A 23,376-nucleotide genomic window follows, 5' to 3' on the forward strand; every position below is an offset into this window, starting at 1 on the left:
GTTGTTCAGCAAGAGCACACTTTACAGGCATTTAGCGTGAGAAGTAATATCTCGTTGCTACCTCAAGACATTTTATGCGAGTTGCACGCCTGCGTACAAAAAAGTTACGCAGAATTGCGTAATGAGGATTTTTGAGAAATGATAGGTAACACAAAATCTGGAAATTTAGTGTAGTTTGCCAGCATAATTAAAAACCCCTACTTTTTAATGTAAAATGTTCTCTGACCCTCAATGTTCCCCCTTTTTTTTCTTTGTAGTGCTGTTTTGTACCTCTTGCCCTCACAAATGATCCATAGACCGAGCTGATTCTGGTTTGCATTTCTGGGTCACAGTGTGCCTCCTTTACTGCTGGTCAGGATTTCTTTTCAGGTCCACTTCTTTTGCAGTGCTTGTAACTCCTTGTCTTCACTCCTGTTGGCTGTCACTCCCCCGTTGGCCAAGTCCGAACATTAACAGGTAAATACCAAACATCTAACATAACATTCTTTGGGACACCCATCCACGGGGAGTTACTTGTACATGAAATACAACTTCAGATGAGTAATGTTTTCCTATAACAGCATATAACCAAAAACCAAGATCTTCCTGCTTCAAAACAAATAAGTAACATTTTCTCCATACCAGTTTGAAGTGGCATCAGGCCTTTGATTAGTTGCCTTTTGTTATTCTGGTTTCAGAAGCAAGCTCTTTACGTGAAACGTGCCCCCAGAGGCCTTCTTAACTGATGGTTCTGCTCGGTTGAAGAGCTTCTTAAAGTTCTACATTTACCCTTATATTATACCTTGTCTAGCAAATAGGGGATACAGATATTTACAATTTGCCAATAACTTGTAGAAAAAAATTAAGTTGGAAAAATTATCGGTCATAATTGTAGTAGATTCTAATAACATCTAAAATTTCAATAGGCGAACAGAACATGACACAAGTGCTCCAATTGAAAACAATGCCGATGTATGTGATCAGTGCTACTGCTACCTCTGTGATAAACCAGCTTTGCAGGTAAGTGTTTCTGATAAGGCAGTACATATAGTTTGAATAACTGTAGATTTACGTGATGGTAGTTAATGAGTTTTATATATTGTAAGATGTTTTTTTTTTTTTACTTGCCACAAAAAGACAGTCTTGCGTATAATGTTTATTATACCACCCTTATAATGACCTGCAATTTTATTAAGCAGTCTTTTATTATATATTTACTGTCAAGATGTTTTGGAGTAAAGACTGACAGGGAAAGCCTCTTCTGCTACAGATGTAAATTCTAAATTGCTGTGGCTGTCCAACTATACTGTCTAAACATTTCTATGTCATGATTTGCTCTATCTTGCAACCTGCTTGTACAGCACACCTTAGCATTGGTACCAGAAAATGCCAGGTGCAAGTGCTGCACCCTTGTGTCTCTGCTTTTACCACCCACCGGTATGAATCTTATTCTACTTCTCTCGACATTTGTTGTTTTTCACGTCTCCTCTTCCTTTACCATTGTTGGCGTATGGTGCAAAATCCTGGCGTTTTGTTCTCCATCAGGTGGTCAAAACGTGATGTCCCTAAGTCACAGAAGACATTGGATTTCATCATTTGAAAACATCCCAGACGAGTCTGTCCAGGTGTTTCCTCTTCTCCACATCTACACCCATCCACATACATATGGAATTAACTCTACGGGGCCAAGAAATGTGGTTTGAATAGCCCTAGAGAAAGTGAATCACTCCATTGCATGATTATTTCTCCCTGATACTTGACCACTTGTTTCAGCCAGATCTGATTATCAAGATCCAGAGAGAGGATATCAAGCACTTGGCAACCGAGAGTCCTTAGAGGAATGCATTGTCTGCTCCTTTAAAGTGTGTTCTGTTGAACAAGTTAGTGTTTTTTGCACAGGAAACACTGTTCCAAAGCACTTTCCCAAGGACAGTTCCACAGTCTCTGGGATGAACAATATCGTGGATGGTTACCATAGTGTGGACACCTGAAGGATGAGTATTTACCATGATTACAACCTGTTCAATAATGTGGCCTTGGGCTGATCGCTTTAGAGGTGTATAATAACCAGACACGCATGAGAAAGCTATTTGGTGTATAGGAGCCTGACTGAAACATTTGTCCAGTGTTCAACAGAGGAGTAATAAAAACTGAAGAAAGTATAAGCATATATTCATACCTTGTGTTGGCTGCACATACACAACTATGCACACTCCTGCCTTCTAGTGTTGGCTCTAATTTTACAGCTTGTTTTTCTAGAAGAATTCTTTTTTTTTTTTTTATTGCTGACGTGGCGTTAAGCTTCCTCCTCTTTTGAGAAAACGTGCATGTTCAAAGACTCCATTGTTAAATTGAATTTATTTCCACCATCTGATTCGGACGGACTGCCCTGGAGCTCTGTGTAGCTTCACCACCTGCGGACACCTAACTGATTTGAAGTAGGCTCCACTTGACTAAACAACATCGACTCAACATCGCCAGCCAACGTATCCAGGTTTTTCAGCGACCAATTGTTTCTGGTCGGCCTGTACGCCAGAGCCCTCTTCCAAGGTCCGCCGAGAGTATTCGGCTCTGGGTGATGGAAGGGAAAAAGGAGAGACTTTTTAGAAAATGCCTCAATGCGTGGCTTAATCCGCGTACTCAGACCAGCACAACTTCTGTAACCTTTGATTTTTGCCAGAGCAGGAATGTGCAGCCTGCGGCTTGTTAAAGATTTAAAAGATTCTGTGCTCCAAATGTGACTGGCAGTGAAGAAGGCAAAGTCCTGGAGAAGGGGGCCCCATCTTGTGCAGCCCACATTACTTCGCCTCCGATGAGTCCAGCCAACATGAAGAGGACGACGAATCGGTAATGTCGACAGTGAATCCTACACAAGAACAGGCGGAGTGGGGGCCTAGGATGACTCCAAGAGCCGTGAGTACCAACAACCCCCCCCCCCCCCCCCCCTTCCGAAACCAAACCCACAGTCCATCCACCATCGCCTGGGTACGCTACAATCTTCGGGTTCTGGTTGATAGCGTGCCTCGGAGCCAAGACCGGTCTAGACTACACCTGATCCAGATTGGGCTCCAGGCCTCAGGAATAGGCATGGAGAGGAGACGCAGCAGCCCTTGATGCCATCGACCAATGTGCAATATATGGTGCCGCTACAACATATTATCAGAAAGCAATAATTCATAACTTCTATTTGACCACCCGCCTAGTGGGAAGGAATTTCTATTTTCATTAATTGAATAACCTTCCCACTAGGTGGGTGGTCAAATATAAGTTATTAATTATTGCTTTCTGATATGTTGTAGCAGAACCATTGTTCGTTTATTGCAATTGCACCCAGGTTCTGTGCAGTACTGGGTTACCGCATTGATATTAATGGCAATATATGGTGCCAGCAAAGGCTCTGACACCTCGCCTCCCCTCTGCCTCGTCAAAGCCATTGAAGCCGACCGACCAAGTGTACAGTGTCTGCGCACACCTCGTTGGAGCAGAGACCTACGTTGACTCCGAAAAAGTGCTTGGAGGAAAGTCACACTTTGACTCCGATACCAAAAAAAACAATGGGACCAACAGCTTCAGCTCAGACCGAGCATAAGATGAAACAGAGAGACACACGCAGCACAAGGAAAGCTAGAACGGTAACGAGCTCTAACACAGAGGGAAATTTATTTGAAAACCCACAAGAACTCATGCACAAGAAGCACCTTTCTGTGGATGAACACTTGCTTGAGAACACCCATCAAAGAAAGGCAGAATATGGACCTTCCAGAGCCTCCTCCAAAAAAGAAGAGTATGGAACATAAGGCCACAAGCCCTATGCCACTCAGCTTTGCTCCATTGCCACAGCTGATGTATACACAGGGAGCCCTAGTCATTACACACATGACACAGACTCACAAGGAGACCCTCCCCAAAGCCCTGATCCCTGGAACGCATGCGATATCATATTGCCAGATCCAGACATTGAACTCCCAATAACAGTGAAAGCATTTCCTCCTGATTATACCTCTTCATACCGTAGTGTTTTTCAGCGAGTGGCCAAATATCACAAGGCACAAATGCATACTATAGAGGAGGAAACGGATTTTCTGGTTGAGTCACTCTAAGGCAGAGCACTCTGTGCAATATCTACCTATGATAGGGTCCATGCTAAAGGTCTTTAAAAAAATCTTTTAAAACCCGGTCAAAACCAGAGTGCTTACGCCACACATTGAGAGGAAATACAAACCTTCCCCCTCTGACCCACTCTTCATCACGGGATGCCCAACAGCTGTCTCCCTAGTGGTAACAACTGCAAGGATCAGGGCAGCTTCCCAAAGTACTGAGGATGCACCACCTCCAGATAAAGAAAGTAAGGTCATAGATGCGGCAGAGAAAAGGGTGTCAGTGGGTCACGACATTCACTGTTGCATAACTAACTTGGTAGGGTTACTATCTCAGAATAACTGAGCCACTTGGTATGATATGGAAAAATTAATACAACATCTCCTCGAACAATGCAGGAAGAGAGAGGAAGACTTAGTCTCAGAGGGTAGACCAATCTCCAACACAACCATCCGTTATGCTTTGGATGGCTTTAACACAGCTGCCCATTCCTACATGGGCATCCCTGGTTATGCATCTGCGGGTTCACGCGTGAGGTGCAACAACACCTCTTTAATGTCAAATTCAATGGAGATCATCTCTTCGCCCCAGAGGCAGTCTCCCAGTTAGAAAAAATGAAAAAAGACAGAGCGTAAAAACCGTGGGAGCTTCACCGTCCTCTACACCACACCAGCGGTCCTTTCGGAGGTATCCGGGCAGAGGGGCATACAAAACCACCACCTCCGACACTCGCACATACAAAAAGTAGCAGCAGCAGTATCATTAGCTGTCAGGCAAAAGCTATTACACGGAAGGTTTTGAACAAAGAGGTAGAGGAACTTTTGAGCTTAAAGCCTCCACCTCAAATTAATGACTCACCACATATTCCTCCTCTGAAACATAACACCAGTCGGGGTAAGGTTGCAGCAGTGTCACCACCTGTGGGCAGAGATAACATCAGGCCAATGGGTACTATCTATCATTCGCAACGAATCCTGCCTAGACCTCCTCTCCCAACCACCAAACATTCCTTCTCGCAGACAAACCCTGAGCACCTTCATCTTCTCAAAGAAGTAAAAGCTCTGTTGTTAAAGGGTGCGCTAGAGCCTGTCCACACAGACATCAAGACAAAGGGGTGTATTCTCTGTACTTTTGGATACCCAGTTGGGACACTGCATCAGTAATGGACCTATGACCTCTGTCTTTACGTTCTGTCAGAACACTTTCACATGGTGACAATAAAGGTTGTAAAACCACCACTACAATTCCCCTTCCCCGGCCATCTTGGCCACTGTGCTCTTGCCTTATTCTTCCTACCCCCCCCCCCCCACCCCCTCCCGCAACCTCCGCTCAATGGGCCAATACTTTATTAGCGCCGGGTCGTTCCTTTGCTGGGGCAGCTGTGCGCTCTATAAGCCATATAACATAACAAGAAGGTGACTTAATGAGGACACTTGATCTGCAGGGCGCATACTTGCATATACCGGTTCACCTGGCACATCACCAGAGCCTCAGGTTTGTGGTAAGTGGTCGTTTTTACCAGTTCTGCCATTTGGAGTGACAACAGCCCAAGAGTGTTTACCAAATGTCTAGCAGTGTTAACAGCACATGTAAGAAGTCACAACATTCATGTCTTCCCATGCCACAACGATTGGCTAATCAAGAGTTCAAACAGACGGAGGTGTCTGCAAGATACACAGACCACCATCGACCTGTTACACATATTAGGGTTCGCAATAAATGTAACCAAATCCCATTTACAGCCTCTTCAGCTACAACCCTGTTTGGGAGTAATCTTCAATTTAATCTATGCCGCGGCATACCTCATTCACAGAGCGTTCTCAATCTCCAGAACCAACTGGCTCTTTTTCAGCCAGTCAGGATGGTCATGCTCCTTCTTGGCACGATGATCTCTTGTATAGCAGTAGCTCATCATTCCAGGTTACACATGCGCCCATTACAGAAGTGTGTAGCATCTCATTGGTCACAAGCAGGGGGAGATTTAGAAGATCTAGTGTTGGTTTCACCCAGGGTCCATCAGTCTCTAAATTGGTGAGGCACACAGAACATCCTCTAAAACAGACCTTTTTTGGTCCCAGTACTGCAAGTAACTATCACCACGGATGCATCACTCATATGGTGGGGAGCACACATGGACATCAAAGTCCAGGCCCCTTGGACTACTCTTCCAACAAAAACTCCACATCCATGTACTGGAGCTTACAGAAATTCAGATGGCTTTGAAATCCTTCCTCCCCAACATACCTGGAATGAACATTCTTCTCCGGTCAGACAATATGACAGTAATGTACTACATCCAGGAACAAGGAGGGATGCGCTCACTACAGCTCTCCCAGCTAGCTCAGACTGGGCTATTCGACATCACATCAATCTCCTGGTGGAGTATCTTCTGGAAGTGGACAATTCAGTGGCGGACCTGCTGGTCTTGCAGGGCCCACAGTAAGCACATGAGTGGAAACTTAAATCCCCAAGTCCTCCACTGTTTCTTCCAGCATTGGGGGACACGGGAAGTAGATCTGTTAGCTACTGTAGAAAATACAAAATGCCAAAAACTTGCATCCAGGTACCAACATCCACAGTCCAGTCAATGCTCTTTGGAGGAACTGGCAGGGATATTTCCATACACTTTTCCACCTCTCCCACTCATTTCATAGTCTGGAAACTCAAACAAACCTCTCTCAAGATGATTCTCATAGCTCCCACCTGGGTGCGTCTGCCGTGGAGCACAATGCTATTAGAGGTGTCCATGCAACACTTTCAGAGGTCTTGATTAGCTTACACTTCCATACAACTGTACCTTGCTCAATTGAGGCTTACTTGCAAAACCGCAAACATCAGTCACTTTTTCGTATACCAGTTGTCAAATTATGGAAGGGTTGGAAAGAATAATTCCACCAGTACCATCATGGAATTTAAACATTGTTTTTACAAGACAAATTCCCACACCATTTGAGCCACTGCATTCTTTTCCTCTGCAGTTCCTTTCGTGGGAGGTAGCTTTTCTTGTGGCTGTAACTTCCTTAGGTGAGTTAGCAAAATTCATGCTTTAACTATAGAAGAGCCTTACCTTTAGATTTTCCAGGATATGATACATCTTCGTACAAATCCTAAATTTGTACCAAAGGTTATTTCTCCCTTCCGTTTGAATCAAACACTTTACTTGACTGTTTTCTTCACTAAGCATGACACTGTGGCAGAAGGGGCTCTTCACACACATTGTTAAAAGAACACTTGTGTATTCCATTGAGAGAGCTAAACCAGTTTCAAGATGGATTGTGAAATATATTAAAATTTGTTATGTAAAGGCCAAAGGGAAGTTGCGTACCATTCCAATAGCACACCAAGGAAAAAGGGTGCTTCAGTGTCTTTCTTGGGAAACATCCCTTGAACTGACATTTGTAAGGCAGCTACTTGGTCAAATTCACAAAACATTACCGTGTAGATTGTTAGGCAGCAGTCTTTTGTAGGACAAACAGTCCTATGGACGCTATTTCAAACATTTGCACCATCTAATGCCTAGAGCCACTGTGAGAGGAGTACTGCTTTACATTCTGTGCATAACATATGTTACGAATTGAGTATGTTAGTATGTTAGTGTCTGTTTTTGTTTTCAGTGCTTTGTGTTTTTGATTATTTGATTTTGAGGAATTCCTGTGAGTGTGCTTCAGACACTGGATTTGCTGAGTAGTTGTACGTGAGTCCACCCTCACGTGGAAGTGGCACCCGTTGCATGTGATGTGGCGGCTGTTGGGACTAGGACGGTACACGTGTGTGTGTGTGTGTGTGTGTGTATATATATATATATTCACTTAAAAAACCATAGGTTTCACACACGTTATAGTTAGGAATTAGCATTTGAAAAACCTTGCAAATTCACTTAAAAAAACCATAGGTTTCACACATGTTATAGTTAGCTGGACATTTCCCTCGCAAAAAACCAAGTAAATTTCCCCGTTATAGTTAGTGCAGGCAACTATAACTCACGCGACCGCAATCCTCTGCTGATGACGTCCGATATTACATCACTGTATTTAGACACCTATTTACCCAGGTCTTCTTCCATTAATCTTTAGCTATACATATATTACAAATATTTATTTTTCAGAAAGACACATATGTAATCAGTGATGTAATATCTGACGTCATCAGCAGAGGATTGCGGTCGCGTGAGTTATAGTTGCCTGCACTAACTATAACGGGGGAATTTCATTGGTTTTTTTCGAGGGAAATGTCAGTCTTATTTAAGCAGCCTATAGGGGGCGCGCAATTAAAGGAATCTCTCACCTGCAGTTCCGGACTGTGCGTGTTCCTTTCCACAAGCAGCCTCTGAGGAAGATGTATGAAACACGTCAGGCAGTGGTGGTCGGGCTGCCAAAGGTATCGGAAGTCCGGAGTTCCTGACATAAGATTGAGCTGCTGCTTGAGGCTCGTGTCTGCGCTCGAGTGCCTCTCATTGTTTTGGTGCAAGCCCGAGCTGGATATATATATAATATAATATGCGTTCCGTCCTAGTCCACCAGCCGCCATGCAACAGGTGCCGCTTCCACGTTAGGGTGGAATCTTGTACAACTACCCAGCAAATTCAGTGTTGGATACAGTGAAAAATGTCATTATATATATATATATATATATATATATATATATATATATATATATATATATATATATATATAAATCTACTGGCGGTTGCCAGTAGATAGTTATAGTTACAACCTAGTTTCCATAGGAAATCTCAAAATTCTATTTTGAATAACTTTGGCGCCGGTTGACGAATCCTCGCGAAATTTTCAAAACAAATGGGGCGCTCCGTTCAGCTCCTACCCTGAAAGTCTCGGGGTGATTCGTCAAGCGGGGGCCGAGAAAAAGGGGGGGTCCCAAAACGCGTTTTCCCCATGCATTTTTCCATAGGACCTTTAGTCGAAGGTACAGCCCGAACGGCTGAACAGAATTACTTGAAATTTGGCAGAGAGGTAGTCCTCAGGTCAGGGAAGTGCCTTTTGCAGGTCTGGTGTAAATCTGTTCAGTATTTCCTGAGAAAATAGCATTTAAAATCATATAAATATCTATACGCGCGCACCGTGCGCTCACTGTGTGCGCACCCTGCCGTGCGCGAGTGCAATTCTGATTCGTTGTTAGATGTCGGTAAACATTCGAATCGGTCGAAACCAGGAAGTGTCGGCCACCATTTTATCTCTCGCAGTCTGAGGGGGTGAAAAACAAAGGTGGAGAACGTGAAAAGGGGGCAGGGTGGACAGTTCCTGACCGCCTAGCCTTGGTCAGGGGGTCACAGAAGGACCCCCAAGGGAGAATTTTTTTTTTTTAAACAAATCGCGGGGTGCGTGTACCGTGCGCGCACGTTACGCACTGCGTACCGTGCGCGCACGGTGCACGCACGGTGAAAGACCTGAAAAAAAAACCCATTTAATAAATACATAACTTAGCATTTAAAAAACCATACAAATTCACTGAAAAAACCATAGGTTTCACACACGTTATAGTTACGAATTAACATTTAAAAAACCTTGCAAATTCACTTAAAAAACCATAGGTTTCACACATGTTATAGTTAGCTGGACATTTCATTCGTAAAAAACCAATGAAATTCCCCTGTTATAGTTAGTGCAGGCAACTATAACTCACGCGACCGCAATCCTCTGCTGATGACGTCAGATATTGCATCACCGATGACATATGTGTCTTTCTGAAAAATAAATATTTGTAATATATGTATAGCTAAAGATTAATGGAAGAAGACATGGATAAATAAGTGTCTAAATACAGTGATGTAATGTCTGACGTCATCAGCAGAGGATTGCGGTCGTGTGAGTTATAGTTGCCTGCACTAACTATAACAGGGGAATTTCATTGGTTTTTTACGAATGAAATGTCCAGCTAACTATAACATGTGTGAAACCTATGGTTTTTTAAGTGAATTTGCAAGATTTTTTAAATGTTAATTCGTAACTATAATGTGTGTGAAACCTATGGTTTTTTCAGTGAATATATATATATATATATATATATATATATATATATATATATATATATATATATATATATATTCTATAGGGATTTTTTGGTTGAAAACAATCTGCGAGCAGCAGCGCCCGCCTTCAAACCTGCTTTGCTTGGAATGAAAGGAATCCAAGCAATCAATACTGTGTTTGAAAACTGTGCCGGCAACAGAGAATCTTAACCTGGTGTATACGAGACTCACCCGACTATCGTAAGGTGGAAGAGCTCACGCATGAAAAGCCAGCTGATGACCGATATGGAAGACACCGAAAGGAGAGAAGTCGGAGGACTGCTACTCTCTTCGGAGAAACCGCGAGGTAAGAAACGCTGTGCAGAAGGCGCTGAGCTTCGTCATCAGGGGTTTTGTTGACAATAACAGACTGAGCGAGGTAGCACTTGAGCGAGACAAGATCACAGTCGTGATCAGTCACACTCCGTTCCGGGAATTACAAGACATTACATTAAAAAAAGCAGCAGTAGTTTGATACCGCGAGCGGCAGCCAATAGATATTTTTAACACCTCGACAGCCCTTAAAGTGAAACCAAATCATTGAAGAACTCTTATCAAAAAGTACATGTACATGTAAAAACGGTAAATGCCACGAACAAAGTGAAAAACATCAGCAGGTGGCCACAAGTATTACAAGCAGTGTTTAGAATCAACTGAAACAATTGGAGCGGTTACAAACATCCTTGTTATTGGATATCACATCTAAAAAGCATAGCCCAAATCAGAGCACTTTGTTTTAGCTTCTCTGTTGTCAAAGGAAACTATTGACAGAAGCTTATGCTTATGCTGTGCAGAAAAACAAAGCAAACATATCAATAACTAAAAAGAATTCAAAACAAAAATATATATAAGAAAATGGCAAACATTGCAGAAAGAATAAATAAGCGGCAGATTAAAGCAACAACTCTGTTTTCATGTGGCAAGACTATCCAAGGCACCGATGAATTAGGAGAATCAAATGGAAATGAGGAAATTGGGAAAACCCTAAGATACTTTTTTCCAACTGGAAAAAGTTTAAAAAAAAGAAATATCAAAAGGATGGGAAATATTAATGATGGAAAAATACGTGGCAGTAGATAGAGTACCAAGGGGTTTGATGATTTTTACTCTACCAAACCATCCCGAAACAAGACCGGAAATGCTTGAGGAATGGGGGAGAAATAATGTTATGTTTCCGCAACATGATGGAGATCATCATCAAATATGATAAGAAAGACCTGGAAGAACTACATAAAACAATTGAAACCTTGGAAAAAGAAATACAATCCTTTGAAAAACAAGAGGAAAGTGGACGTTACAGAATGGAAATGGAATCAATATTGGAAAAATATGAAAAAGAGATTGAAGAAAGAAAACAAAGTTTCAGAGAGATGAAAGAGATTACCAAATGGGAATGATCTTCACCTTTGCTAAACGTTTTGTACAAATAAGAAAACAATTAAAAACAAACCCCAATAAACTAAAGGATTCAGATACTGTCAGCGAATCAGATCTACAAATAAGTGAAGGAGAAAATCAAACTATTCCAGAAAAAACTTTTATTAGATGAAATGAGACTGATGTACGTAGATCAGAGGCTGGGAAAAAATCGAGGAAGAGGAAGAAGCCAGACACAGAATAGAGGACACGGACGTGGGAGAGGCAAACCAACAGAGTTATCAAGCATAGAAAAACAAGGAGAAGCCTCAGGAAATACAAATCAATACCGATTACGCAGCAAATCAAAGAAATAAACTACAAATATAATTTAGAAACAGAAAATAACCTCATTGTAAATCTGTCAAACATCGTACCTACGAAAAATCAATGCTCACTACTCAATAAAGGCCTGACCTTTTGTCCAGAAACCCACCATGACATAGTGGAAACTAAAATTGAAAACAAAAATAAGCAATGCAACCAACCCATTACCCAATATTGCAATAGATCAAATATCTGAAATAAAAACAGTATATGACCTAACGCATAATTTAGGGGATGAAGAATTACAAAAAACAGAGATCATAGAAAAATTAGGCGTTGAAACATCTGGAAGAGAAAAAACATCCTTTAAACCAAAATCCAAATTCTGCCCTATTCTCACACAAGGCAATAAGATTGATCTATATTATGACCTCGTAATAGCAGATTTATAAAATCTACCAAACAAAGAAAGAAAAGCGGAAATTTGACAAAACCAGAGAGGGAAGCACTAAAAGAACTAATGGAAAATGAAAATCTTGAAATAACACCTGACGATAAAGGGGGCAACATTGTGGTGATGGATAAAATACAATATAAAAAGGAGGCCACAAGACAATTGAATGAGACTAAAAGGTATAAAAGATTAAAAACAAATCCCATAAACCATCTGACAATTGAACTACAACTCAAATTGAAAACATGGTCAGACAATGGTCTACTAACTACTGATGAAGTGAAATATCTGACCAAGGACAACCCCACAATACCAACAATATATTTTCTACCGAAAATCCATAAAACCCTAATAGATCCACCAGGAAGACCTATAATATCCAGGTGACGATCTCTATGGACCCCTTTCAAAATAAGTTGATTCTTTCTTGGCACCCATGGTAACAACACTAAGTTCTTATATCAAAGACACGGGTGACTTTTTGAGAATTCTGAATGAAATTCACTGGCAAGAAGACTACGTGCTAGCAACAATAGATGTAGTGTCACTCTATACATCGATAAATCATGATACAATACTTAAAGCCCTGAAATACTTTCTAGGACAAAGGGACATCAAATACCTCGAGCATTCCAAAATGATTTTGGAGATGGTGGAAATATGTTTACAGAACAACATATTTATATTTGATCAACAAATATACTGCCAAATGTGTGGTACCGCCATGGGCGTTTCATTTTCGCCGAGCTATGCAAATCTCACCATGGAATGGTGGGAAAAATCAACTGCATGGAATGATGACATGGAGATGTACACGGAAAGAATTGTGTTATGGCTTAGATTTATAGACGATCTGTTTATTATTTGGAATGGAACATCAGAAGAATTCAACACATATGTAAGCGTGCTGAACACCAACAAGGATGGCCTACAGTTTACATACAACTTAAACAAAATAAAAATCAAATTCCTGGACATTGAAGTGTACCAGGAAAACGGCCAATTAAAAAACACAACATATCGGAAACCTACAGCCACAAATAGTCGAAAATTATTTAAAACAAAAAATGGATGAAACAACCAAAAAATTCCTAGAAAGAGGCTCCAAACCGACAGATATAAGACTGGGAAGAACAAAGACAGAACAAATTCCAAGAGAATCCACCTTACAAGCCAAGCATGAACAAAAAAAATGAAACATCAGACATAAGAATGATTCTGTCATACAGTAAAGAAAATTATGCCATTTCAGAATTCATGAACAAACAGTGGCATATATTATTGAGAGATCCGGACATGAGAAAAATTCTCAATGACAAACCAAGTATAGCTTACAAAAAGCACCATCAATTCAAGACAAAATTGTACATAGCCACTTTACAGGAATAAAAAAGAAAACCTGGCTTACGGATCATCAAATAGGTTTTAAATAATGCGAAAAATGCAAGGCTTGCAAAATTGGAATAAACAAAGAAATCATGGGTCCAAAAGGAAACAAATATATAATCAAAGAAAAAATCAACTGTGAAAGCACGTATGCTGTATACATGTTGGAATGCAATTGCGGAAGCAGATATATTGGAAGCACAATGTCAATTAAAAAAGAGAATACTGGAACACATCCGCGCAATCCAAAATGATGACCAAACATATGCAATGACAAAACATATGAAATTACATCAAGAATATGGATGGCAGCAAATGAACTATTGGGGACTTGCAACAATCCCCATAAATGAAAGAGGAGGAGAAAGAACTAAAAAACTAAGACAATTGGAGTCAAAAATGATAATTGGATTTCAAACTAAACAGCCGAGAGGACTGAACGGTGATGAAGAACTCCATGTTCACTTGTAAATAACCTGCTTGTGAACAAAATATCTGAATTATAAAAGAACCAAAAGTCTATTTAAAGGAAAAAGATCATGTACCGATTGGCAACAATGCATGAAATACAATTGTACGAGGCATTATAATCATACAATTAGGGCACTAAGCCATCACTAAAATGCCAAATATATATAAATTCTATATATATAGAAGAAAATGGTTCATCATTCAGAATTGTAAATAACAATGTAGGCACTGTAAAAATAATCACTTTTTCACTATTTGTACTACATGACCCATGATGCATCATAATGGCTGTATGGGTAATTGTATATATAAAGACATTACTTGTGGAACATAGCTAACCTTGAGCAAGACCAGAGTGGTCGAAACGCGTTGGTTTGATTAAGGAAACTCAATGGTGTTAGGCTGTTTGAAACTTGGAGTAAAAAAGTTCTTGATACTTATGTCCTGGAGTGAGAGTACTTCTTCTTTTTGGTGAAAAAGATATATATTTATTCTCTCCACGACTTACTGACTCCTACAAAGGAAATGTTCTGCTGAGTAATTAAGAAATGCTTACAGAAACCCACTAAGGGATGATAAACGCTTGACGAAGGACTTCAGGTCCCATCATGCAACATAATTGACAAAGCACTATGCCAAACCAAACTTAATAAGCATGTAAATGAAAATAAAAGAGCACCTTCTGCAATGCATTTTTAAGCAAGCCTATGATTAAGATGCATCCCGCATCGAAACACGTCAGGCGATGGTGAATGTGTGTCGGGACGCCGAGGAGGGCTAATTACGAAGAACCGGATGGTAGGCTTCCTGCTGAGTGCCCTCCTAAGCATTCGGGCATTTGTTGGTATAAAAAAAAATATATCATTTTTTATCATGTTACACACATGCATGGCAGGGTAAAAAATAAACTAACAATGGAGCCGCTGTAAGTGCACATCCTCTCGAAGAGGAGGAGACTTCTTTGAGACCTCAAACAGAACTCGAGATTCTTTCCAGCAAAAGTGTAGCTCATAGGTCACTTTCTTTATTGTTTCTTCAGTTTCTCTGTTGCATCTCTGAGTTTTTTTCCCAATCCTCATTTCAGTGTTGGCATCTCAAGTGATTGTTACACTATGGAATAGGGCGAGTCTCGCTTTGGACTTTTGACTTCCATCATGAGTTTGAATATGCCTTCCATCCACCTATGAGTGTGAGTTTGCGGAAGCAGTTGTACTAGGGGTTAAAGCCAGCTGCTGACCTTTCTTGCTTCTCCTCCTCCATGGCTGAGACTAATTCTCCATGGGGCCAATGTTTGTTTACAATGAGAAGGCGGCTGTGGCAAGAAAAAGCAAGTACCCTCTTTCTGTGGAAAACAAAAAAGGCCTTCCTGCCGCTTGAGCTCAGGCCCGTCCTCTTTCCCACTAAAACAGACACAAGAAGTGCAGGCATGTGGCACTGGCTCCAAACAGTAGTATCCTCCCCAGTTAACTACCTGGAGGAGTGTTTATACAAGTTTATTTCTATTGGGTTTTTTTTCGCCTGCAAATTGCACTGGACCTATTGGATGACACTGCATTACTCACAGTGAGGTCTCCTGCGCCATTGAGGCCTCTCAACAAGGGGGGGATGGCTGTTATGTTAGAAGTTTGGTTTAGTGGGAGGGATCGAAGGACTTTTGTAGAGCAGCAAGCTGCATTTTAGAACTTGTTAGTGGGCTGCACACTCCCTGTCCATACACTCTGCCCCTTGGAATTGAGCACTTCTAGATCAGCAGGTCTGACTCCTTTAATCGGGAGTAACTGAACCTTGGGGGTAATTTTCTTGCCTTGCTGAACTCAGACTAATTATCGGGGTCTCCCAACATGCTGACGTCCTACCTCATTCAGATATTTTCTGGTGGTCTTGGGTGCCATGTTAAAAGGCAATGGAAATTGTCCACAGGTGTTATTGTTTCCAGTACAGCTGCATTGGATGGCTAGCCCCTCTTGACACACTCAAGCCATTTTCAGTCTACCTCACAATCGTACTAGCTGTCCCTACCAGTTCCGCTTCTGTATATATTACCATGACTAGCCAAACAGCTGATGCTTCAACGTAGAAGGCCATGCTTGTTGAATTCAGACACTAATCCAGATGCTGGTACAAGTGACAATAATTTACACTCAAACAAGCTATACTGCTTTTTAATGGTTAGGGTCCAGAGGCTTTGTCCTTAGGAACACTGGCTCTTATGCTTGCAATTGAAGGGGTTGGTGTCCTTATCGCAGCTTTGTCTGTTTTATTGAAGCTGGTGCTTATTACAGAATCTGTCCTCAAGTAGGCTTAATATATCTAGAAGACGTCACTCTGGAACCAGAGATAGTAAAGAATAGTTTTAACAGTCTGTGTTAGGTCAAGAACTTGCAGGCATTTTCTGTAGTATGCTTCATTCTAGGGTTTTGTATTGAATTAATGATTTAAAAGAAACAGTGCTCACCCAAAGGAGGACGACACATCGTCATTTAAAAAGGGCAAAATCTCCTTACCCGTAATATTTTAGAGGTGAGTCTTTTATATCTTGGGTTTCTTGAGAATGCCACTTGGCTGGAGGCAGTGAATGCAGTTCTTTGGCGGTTTATCTGATAAAACCTTCTTTAGGCCACAGGTCAGTCATGACATGACTGTAAGAAATATGTTCGAGAAACCCCAAAGCATAGTTGGCTATGCATTTTGACCTTGACAACCCCATGAAGAGGGAGTGGGGAGGACTCACTCTACAGCTGCAATCCGATTGGAAAGTGACTTGCCTAACCTACCAAAATGAATTATCATCTGAATTAAGTAGAACGGTTTACAATTGCCAAGGTCTCAGTAGTTTAAGCATATCTATATTGTTGGCTAGTCAATATGACCAAGCAGTGAAGGGGGTAGACTGCAAAGAATAATTATATGTATGCTTTTACTGCTGCAGTGTTAAAAGTATTGGGGATTACAAGTCCAAAATCCAAATAATTCATAAGCGCATGAATCTGTGATGGATGTGATGCTGGAGAACTAATTGAAGTCTCTGCGCCTTGCTGTGTTTATTACTGTTATTAACATATCCTAATGGTTTCTTTTAGATCTTGGACAAATTATTTGCATATATTCTGCATAATTTTTGGCACTTTTGTTTTTGATGTAGTATTAATATATTCCAGATATCGCAGTAAACACTGGAGATCCTTTTGTTTCAGAGGTACAGGCCTGCTTCATTTGAGTCTCATCCTTCTGGGTTGCCTTTCATATGTTTAATTGTAGTCCAGGTTCCAGGAGCCTTTTTTTAGCAATGTTTTCTGTGAACAGTGTAAAGTGCTAGACGGATGGATGGATGGATATTTTTTTATTGGCAGTTTTGGAAAAGAATGACTTGGGTTTATTCAAAATTACAGCGAAGTATAAGATTGGTCACCATAGAAGTAAGGTTTTGATAATGTGATTGTAAAGCATACAGTTACTTTGTGGGAGAACTTCAAGGGTTCATCTAGTGAATTACACTAACTAACTTCCCTGAAAATTACCTAATGCAGTTGGAGAATCTTCACATGCCCTTTAGATGGAATAATTTTCTTTTTTGCTTGTGTAAGTGCTTGTGTTTAGTAAAGCTCTTCTGTGTGTGTGTGTGTGTGTGTGTGTGTGTGTGTGGGTTTGTGTTACTATCCTTGTGGGGACTTGGGTGTGATAACACACTCACGCTGTGGGGACTTGATTGCACTGTGGGGACCTGAACCCAAGTCCCCACAAGGCAATGTCTTCTAAATGATAAAAAATGACTTCAGGAACATGTGTGTCAATTTTTACAACTTTTTTAAAAATTGCCTTGTGGGGACCTGTGTTTCGTAAAGTGTGTTTATATTTTTGCTCAGCTCTGCCCCTGTAGACAGGAGGTGGTACTGCAGCCTTAAACACACTTTGCATTTAAACACACTTTGCTCACTAGGAACACATGCTAGCAGCAAAAATCACAGACCTTTCAAAGGAAAAGCTGAATAAAAACCTGTGTTCAAATGTTTTTTAATGCAAATTACCTTTGTTCTATCTATTTAAGAAAAATGTTATTTACATGAAGCTGTTGAATTTAGACTATTTGTTTCTGACATTTATTTGTGGTCTTATAAACTTTGCTAAAATCAATTTGAGTCAGTTTCAAATCCCAGAACACTGCACTATTGCAGTTTTATTCTTATCTGCAAGTAAAGAATGATGGTGCACTACACCATACAACAATATAAAGGGATTTGATCGTTTTTGCAAATACCCTATAGGCATCAATTTCTATTCCATTTTAATGCTTGTATCAGGAATTCAGTCTTTGTGTCCCTATGCCTTTGATTACATATTAATATGCACTATGGAATACGTTCTTTTAGATGATGGCTAGATAAGCGAGTAACTAGCATTGCATTATGCTAAGGCTATGTTTCACCAGACAACTGTAGCAATGTTATACTCATTGCATAGGAAATTAAATTTTAGCATAAAAGGCATGTTCCTAGAAAATAAGGGACAGATGTACAAAGCTTGCATTTCGCAAGTCGCAAATTGTGTCAAATTATGACTCGCAATTTGCGATTCGCAAAATGCAATGTACGACAGTGTCTCAGACACTGTTTGCGATTCCCAAGGGGGTTGCACATTGCATGCCTCACCAATATCCTTGAGGCAAGCGCAATTTGCGTCCCCATTGGTATTGGCTAGCAATCACAGGGATGGTGGCCTGCGGGGGTCAGCAGACCACTTTTTTGTTTTTTACATGCAGACCGTTTTCCTTAAAGGAAAACTGGATGAATTTAAAAAAGAAAAATTAAGTTTTCAGTTTTATTTCCCTGGGACCACTGCCCGCTCTTAAAAAATATTTTCGCACCCATTCACAAAGGGGGAGGGGTCCCCCGTTTATGAGTGGCTTACCACCCTTTTGAAAATGGAGGTAAACTGCGAGTGTTTTGCAACCGCAAAAATGCGTTCGCAAAACAATCATACATTGGTTATGAGGCTCGCTATTCGGTAGGGATGCCCTTGGTACGCCCCTTCATAATAGCGAGTCGCAAACCATATTTTGCAAGTCGCTAATAGGTTAGCGAGTCACAAAATATGGTTTGTACATGGGGCCAAAATCCCATTTTTGACTGCAAAAACTGGTCGTACATCTGTCCCTAAGTGACGTTCTTAAAAGATATATTCGAATATTCCATAATATGTAATTACATTTAAATTGTTTGAATTTATAAATTTTAAAACTGTTCCCAAACCTTTACAAATTAAAACAGCTTATTGACATTCCCAAAGGAGGGTGAAGAACGGTAATGTAACAAACATTGGCAAAGCCAATAGGTGACATAAAAACATTTTAAAAAGCAAAATGACGCATGCAGAGCTAACCACATCATGGCACTTTTATTTTTATTGCGTGTCTCATGTGAGTGGTCAACACTAATAATGGAGAGGGTGAGGAAAAGAAAAAGCGCTTACGCGGCTACTCTACTATACTTTCATATTTCACTATAATAATTCACCACTAATCCTTTATGGGTTCCGGAGTAGCGTGCTACTCGCCGAAAAAAGCGCTTCAACACCCATCAGGGGTAACAAGCGCTATATAAATGCAAACCATTTTTTCCCTCTTCTATCCCTCCGCTATCCTTCTGAATCCAAATAACTGACTAACCTATCCATCACTCCAATTACTTTCATATTTCACTATACTAATTCAACACTAATCCTTTAGGGGTCCCAGAGTAGCGTGCTACTCGCCGAAAAAACGCTTTGACGCCTCGTCAGTGGTAGTAGGTGCTATATAAATGCAATTACAATACAATTACCATACAATACAATACTCCTGATCACAGTATATAATGCAGTTGTCAGACCCTCTTTGGTTTTTATCAATTGTAAAATGGTGACTCAGATATATATATTCTAGACTATTTCATCCTGGCCCATGGCTGGTCTAGCATTAGTAGACTGCCACAGACCACTAGGTGGTTTGTAATGCCTTGGTAACCCCCTGTGTCCAGTCCTTCCTCCTGATTTATTTGGAGAGAAATTGTTCTGAGTGTGCCTGGCCCATCCTGTCAGGCCTGGTTCTTGGTGGATATTGGGAACTGCTGCCTTTTGATTGGCATCTCCGCTTGGGCTGCTGTTCTAGGCTCACCTTTCCTTCTTTTACGTAGCCTTTTGCGTTCTCTCTTGGTCATCCACCCAATTGGCTTTGTGAAGATTTCTGTTGCAATGTGAGCCTTTTACCCTTGTACTATTGCCCCCTATCGTTGAAGAGTTCAAGCTTGAACATTAGTTGGAGCTCTTACACCTATTTCACTCTGCACTGAGGCCTCTTATTTGTCTAGTTGGATACCCTTATTATCGTGGTTCTCTTGCCGGGACACCACTAATGAAAACAGATGAGATATTTGGGTGTGCCCTTGTGCTTGATATGTATGGGAGGTGGTTGATTTCAGATAAATGTCTGTGATAGCTCAAAATGTAGATGGGGTCATCCATTGACTCTATAAAATTAGGTTTGAGGGGCAAATAATGCTCACACCACGCACAGCTACTTCTGCGACATTACTTTGTTGAAGGGCTGGCCTGCCTTTATGCTGATGCCTTCCTTGGAGATGTAGGATGCTTCCATTTGTCTTGAGCATGAGTACTCTTAAACATTTTCCGAGGGGCCAAAAGGTTTGGTCTATGATGTGACCGAGGGCCGCTTTAATGCCAGGTGAGTGTAGGGGAAGCAAAGCATATACATCTAATGGCTAAATTGAACAATTTGACACTGGAAAAACTGGAATTAATTCCGGGTTCCAAACATTGCCAAATTGTGTGATCCTAGGCAATTGTTTTATTTCACTTCCCTCCTTTTTTCATTATCACATATAAGAAGACCTTGAAATACATGACTTCAGGATCTGCACTGCACAAAACCTTCTCCTGTGTTTGATTTACTAAACTATAATGTTGTCCAAAGAGTGCAAATTACAACTGACTGGCTTCTAGATTAACTGTTGGCTTTATTGTCAGGGTGGGAGTGGAAAATGTCTTTAAGAATGTAGGGGTTCCTAAAGTTAAACAGGCCAGGAATCCCTAGTTACTTCCTTTCTTGAACACCAATTAACCTTTGAATAAATGCGTGCCTCTTTATTTAACATCTATTTATTGTTAGTGCTGAGTCGTGTAAACAGTATCCCAGCGCTGCTGCATACCAGGTGGGCGCATGTAAAGGTCTGCGGGGTGCATGAAGCCCCCGGGACGTACTTTAAGTATCAATGTTGTAGAGCTTTCCTTTATCTCCTTTACCAAGCTGCTTTAGAAATAGGACAATGTACCCACCTTTTCCATGATTTAGGTGCAGTGACGTGATGAAATTTGCGTCTCTCTGTACCATGGATATCGGCCTGTTTAGTGCCTGCAACTTGTTGTTTATTCCCGAGATGAATACAGCAATAGTGTTTAAGAGGTGAACCTGTATATCGAGCCTGGATGAATGAAAGTTCATAGCATCAACGTTTGTCTGTAGTGTGTCCAAAAGGTTAGCCCAACATTTTTAATGATTTAAGATCTTTTCAGCTGAGGTTTTAGAGCCTTTATGATTGCTAACTACCTGCTCAATGCTGGTATCAGGTGTGGACCTGAGGCACTTAAATATGACCTTGTGAGTAGCCTGCACATTTGGAGTGTGGACAGGACAGTTTGCAGAGTTGGGAGAAGTTTTCTCCGCATTTATGAAGGGCCTCTTGGGGCTGGTGGAGACCACCTTGTTCCATTTGTTTGCAAGTGAAATTTGTGTAAAAATAATGTCATTATTAACATTATTTCTATTAGGTGTTATATTATTTCCCCACCTCTATTATTTTCAATGGGAATGTATTATGGTACCGGTGAGTGGCATTGTGTGTAGCTAGATTTGAACCAAGACTAGACTTGACTACACCTACTGTTTTGAGACCTTTAGGGCTGAGGTAACTTTAGAAGTGTAGTTTCTGAATACCAATGGTCTTACTGTTTTGTGAGTTGGTGTTTGCATTTGCATGCCTCTCCTTAAATCCCTTCTTGCCACTTTCTAAACTCCTCATTACCCTCTCTAAACCACTAGCATTTCGTAGTAGATTTTCCCCATTTTCCAACCACTCCCCTTGGTCTCCCAAATGTAGTACTAAGTAGTAAATATAAATGCGCAGTTATCTCTCCATGAGAGGACAGGCAAGGCGGGGGTCTTGTCATGTAGGTTTGTAAATTGCATTTAGTAGTAAATAAGTAGTACTACTGTTGTACTATGTTACCTACAACAAAATAATGTTTGTGAATCAGGCTCACCCACTATAACAGTGGAAACTTCAACGTGACAACCATAACACAATGTCACTACTATTAAAAGACAGGCCCTCATCAAAAATGACTCCCAGATTTTTGGCCATTGCCACAGGGACAGGAAGAGGGATGCAGATTTCGGGCCACCAGGCGGCAGACCAGATCAAGTTTTGAGGGCCAAAACCCAATACTTCGGTTTTATCCGTGTTGATTTTAAGAGAGTTGCCCTTCATCCATCGTATTATGCTGGTCATACATTGATCAACTTTTGAGCAACCAGCTGCAAATCATTAGAGATGGAGATTATAATTTGCGTGTCGTCTGCATAGGAGATGACCTGGAAGGTAAAAGATGTGGAGGCATGAACAGGCCTAGATTCACACATCTCTCTGGGGACTCGGGTATCATCTTCACACACTGTCACTGTATGGACTAGACCATAAGAGTCTCCATACACTATTTTGATAGGGTCTTGAACACCAATGTAATCACACTCTATGGGCCTGATTAATGGTTTGGCGGTGCTGGAGCGGGACCACCCCGCACCGCCAAACCCATGGTATAACCGCCCGCCAAATTAGGAGTTTTCTAGTCTGGTGGGCGGGTCTTTGGAGTTCCCACTGTGGTGCCTATGAAATACGCACCTCACTTGGAAAGTCAAAATCAGTACCTGAACAACATGGACTGCTGCAGTTCATGCTGTGCAGGTACTGGGTGAATGCACACAGCATGCATACCCAGGCCCAGAGGCAACAGGGGGCCCTGTAAGGCCCCCTTTGTTTCCTCTCTGCCATGGGTTTTCATGAAGTGTAGAGGAAACTCTTAATATGCTTGGCAGGACTGTGGCGTTCCCGTCAAGCATATTGTGGCCTCAAAACTGCAGCCAGTTATCTCTGATCCCTGGCGGTTGCGGCGGTCCCAGGTTGGCCCGACCTCCGTAGTCGTGATAGGTCTGTCAGAAGACAACCGCACCCCC

At 41.2% G+C, this 23,376-nt stretch overlaps 1 protein-coding gene across 1 annotated transcript in view; it reads left to right on the top strand.

Annotated features, from left to right (window-relative positions):
* LOC146796670 (uncharacterized) overlaps positions 1-23,376 on the top strand; it is a 440,337-nt gene that overhangs the window by 108,940 nt on the left and 308,021 nt on the right. Inside the window, exon 4 of the mRNA XM_085629345.1 lies at positions 906-999. Coding sequence (XP_085485471.1) covers positions 906-999 — 94 coding nt within the window. The remainder of the gene's footprint in view (positions 1-905; positions 1,000-23,376) is intronic.

The sequence above is a fragment of the Triturus cristatus genome, chromosome 10 (assembly GCF_964204655.1).
Source record: "Triturus cristatus chromosome 10, aTriCri1.1, whole genome shotgun sequence".
Lineage (NCBI taxonomy): Eukaryota > Metazoa > Chordata > Amphibia > Caudata > Salamandridae > Triturus > Triturus cristatus.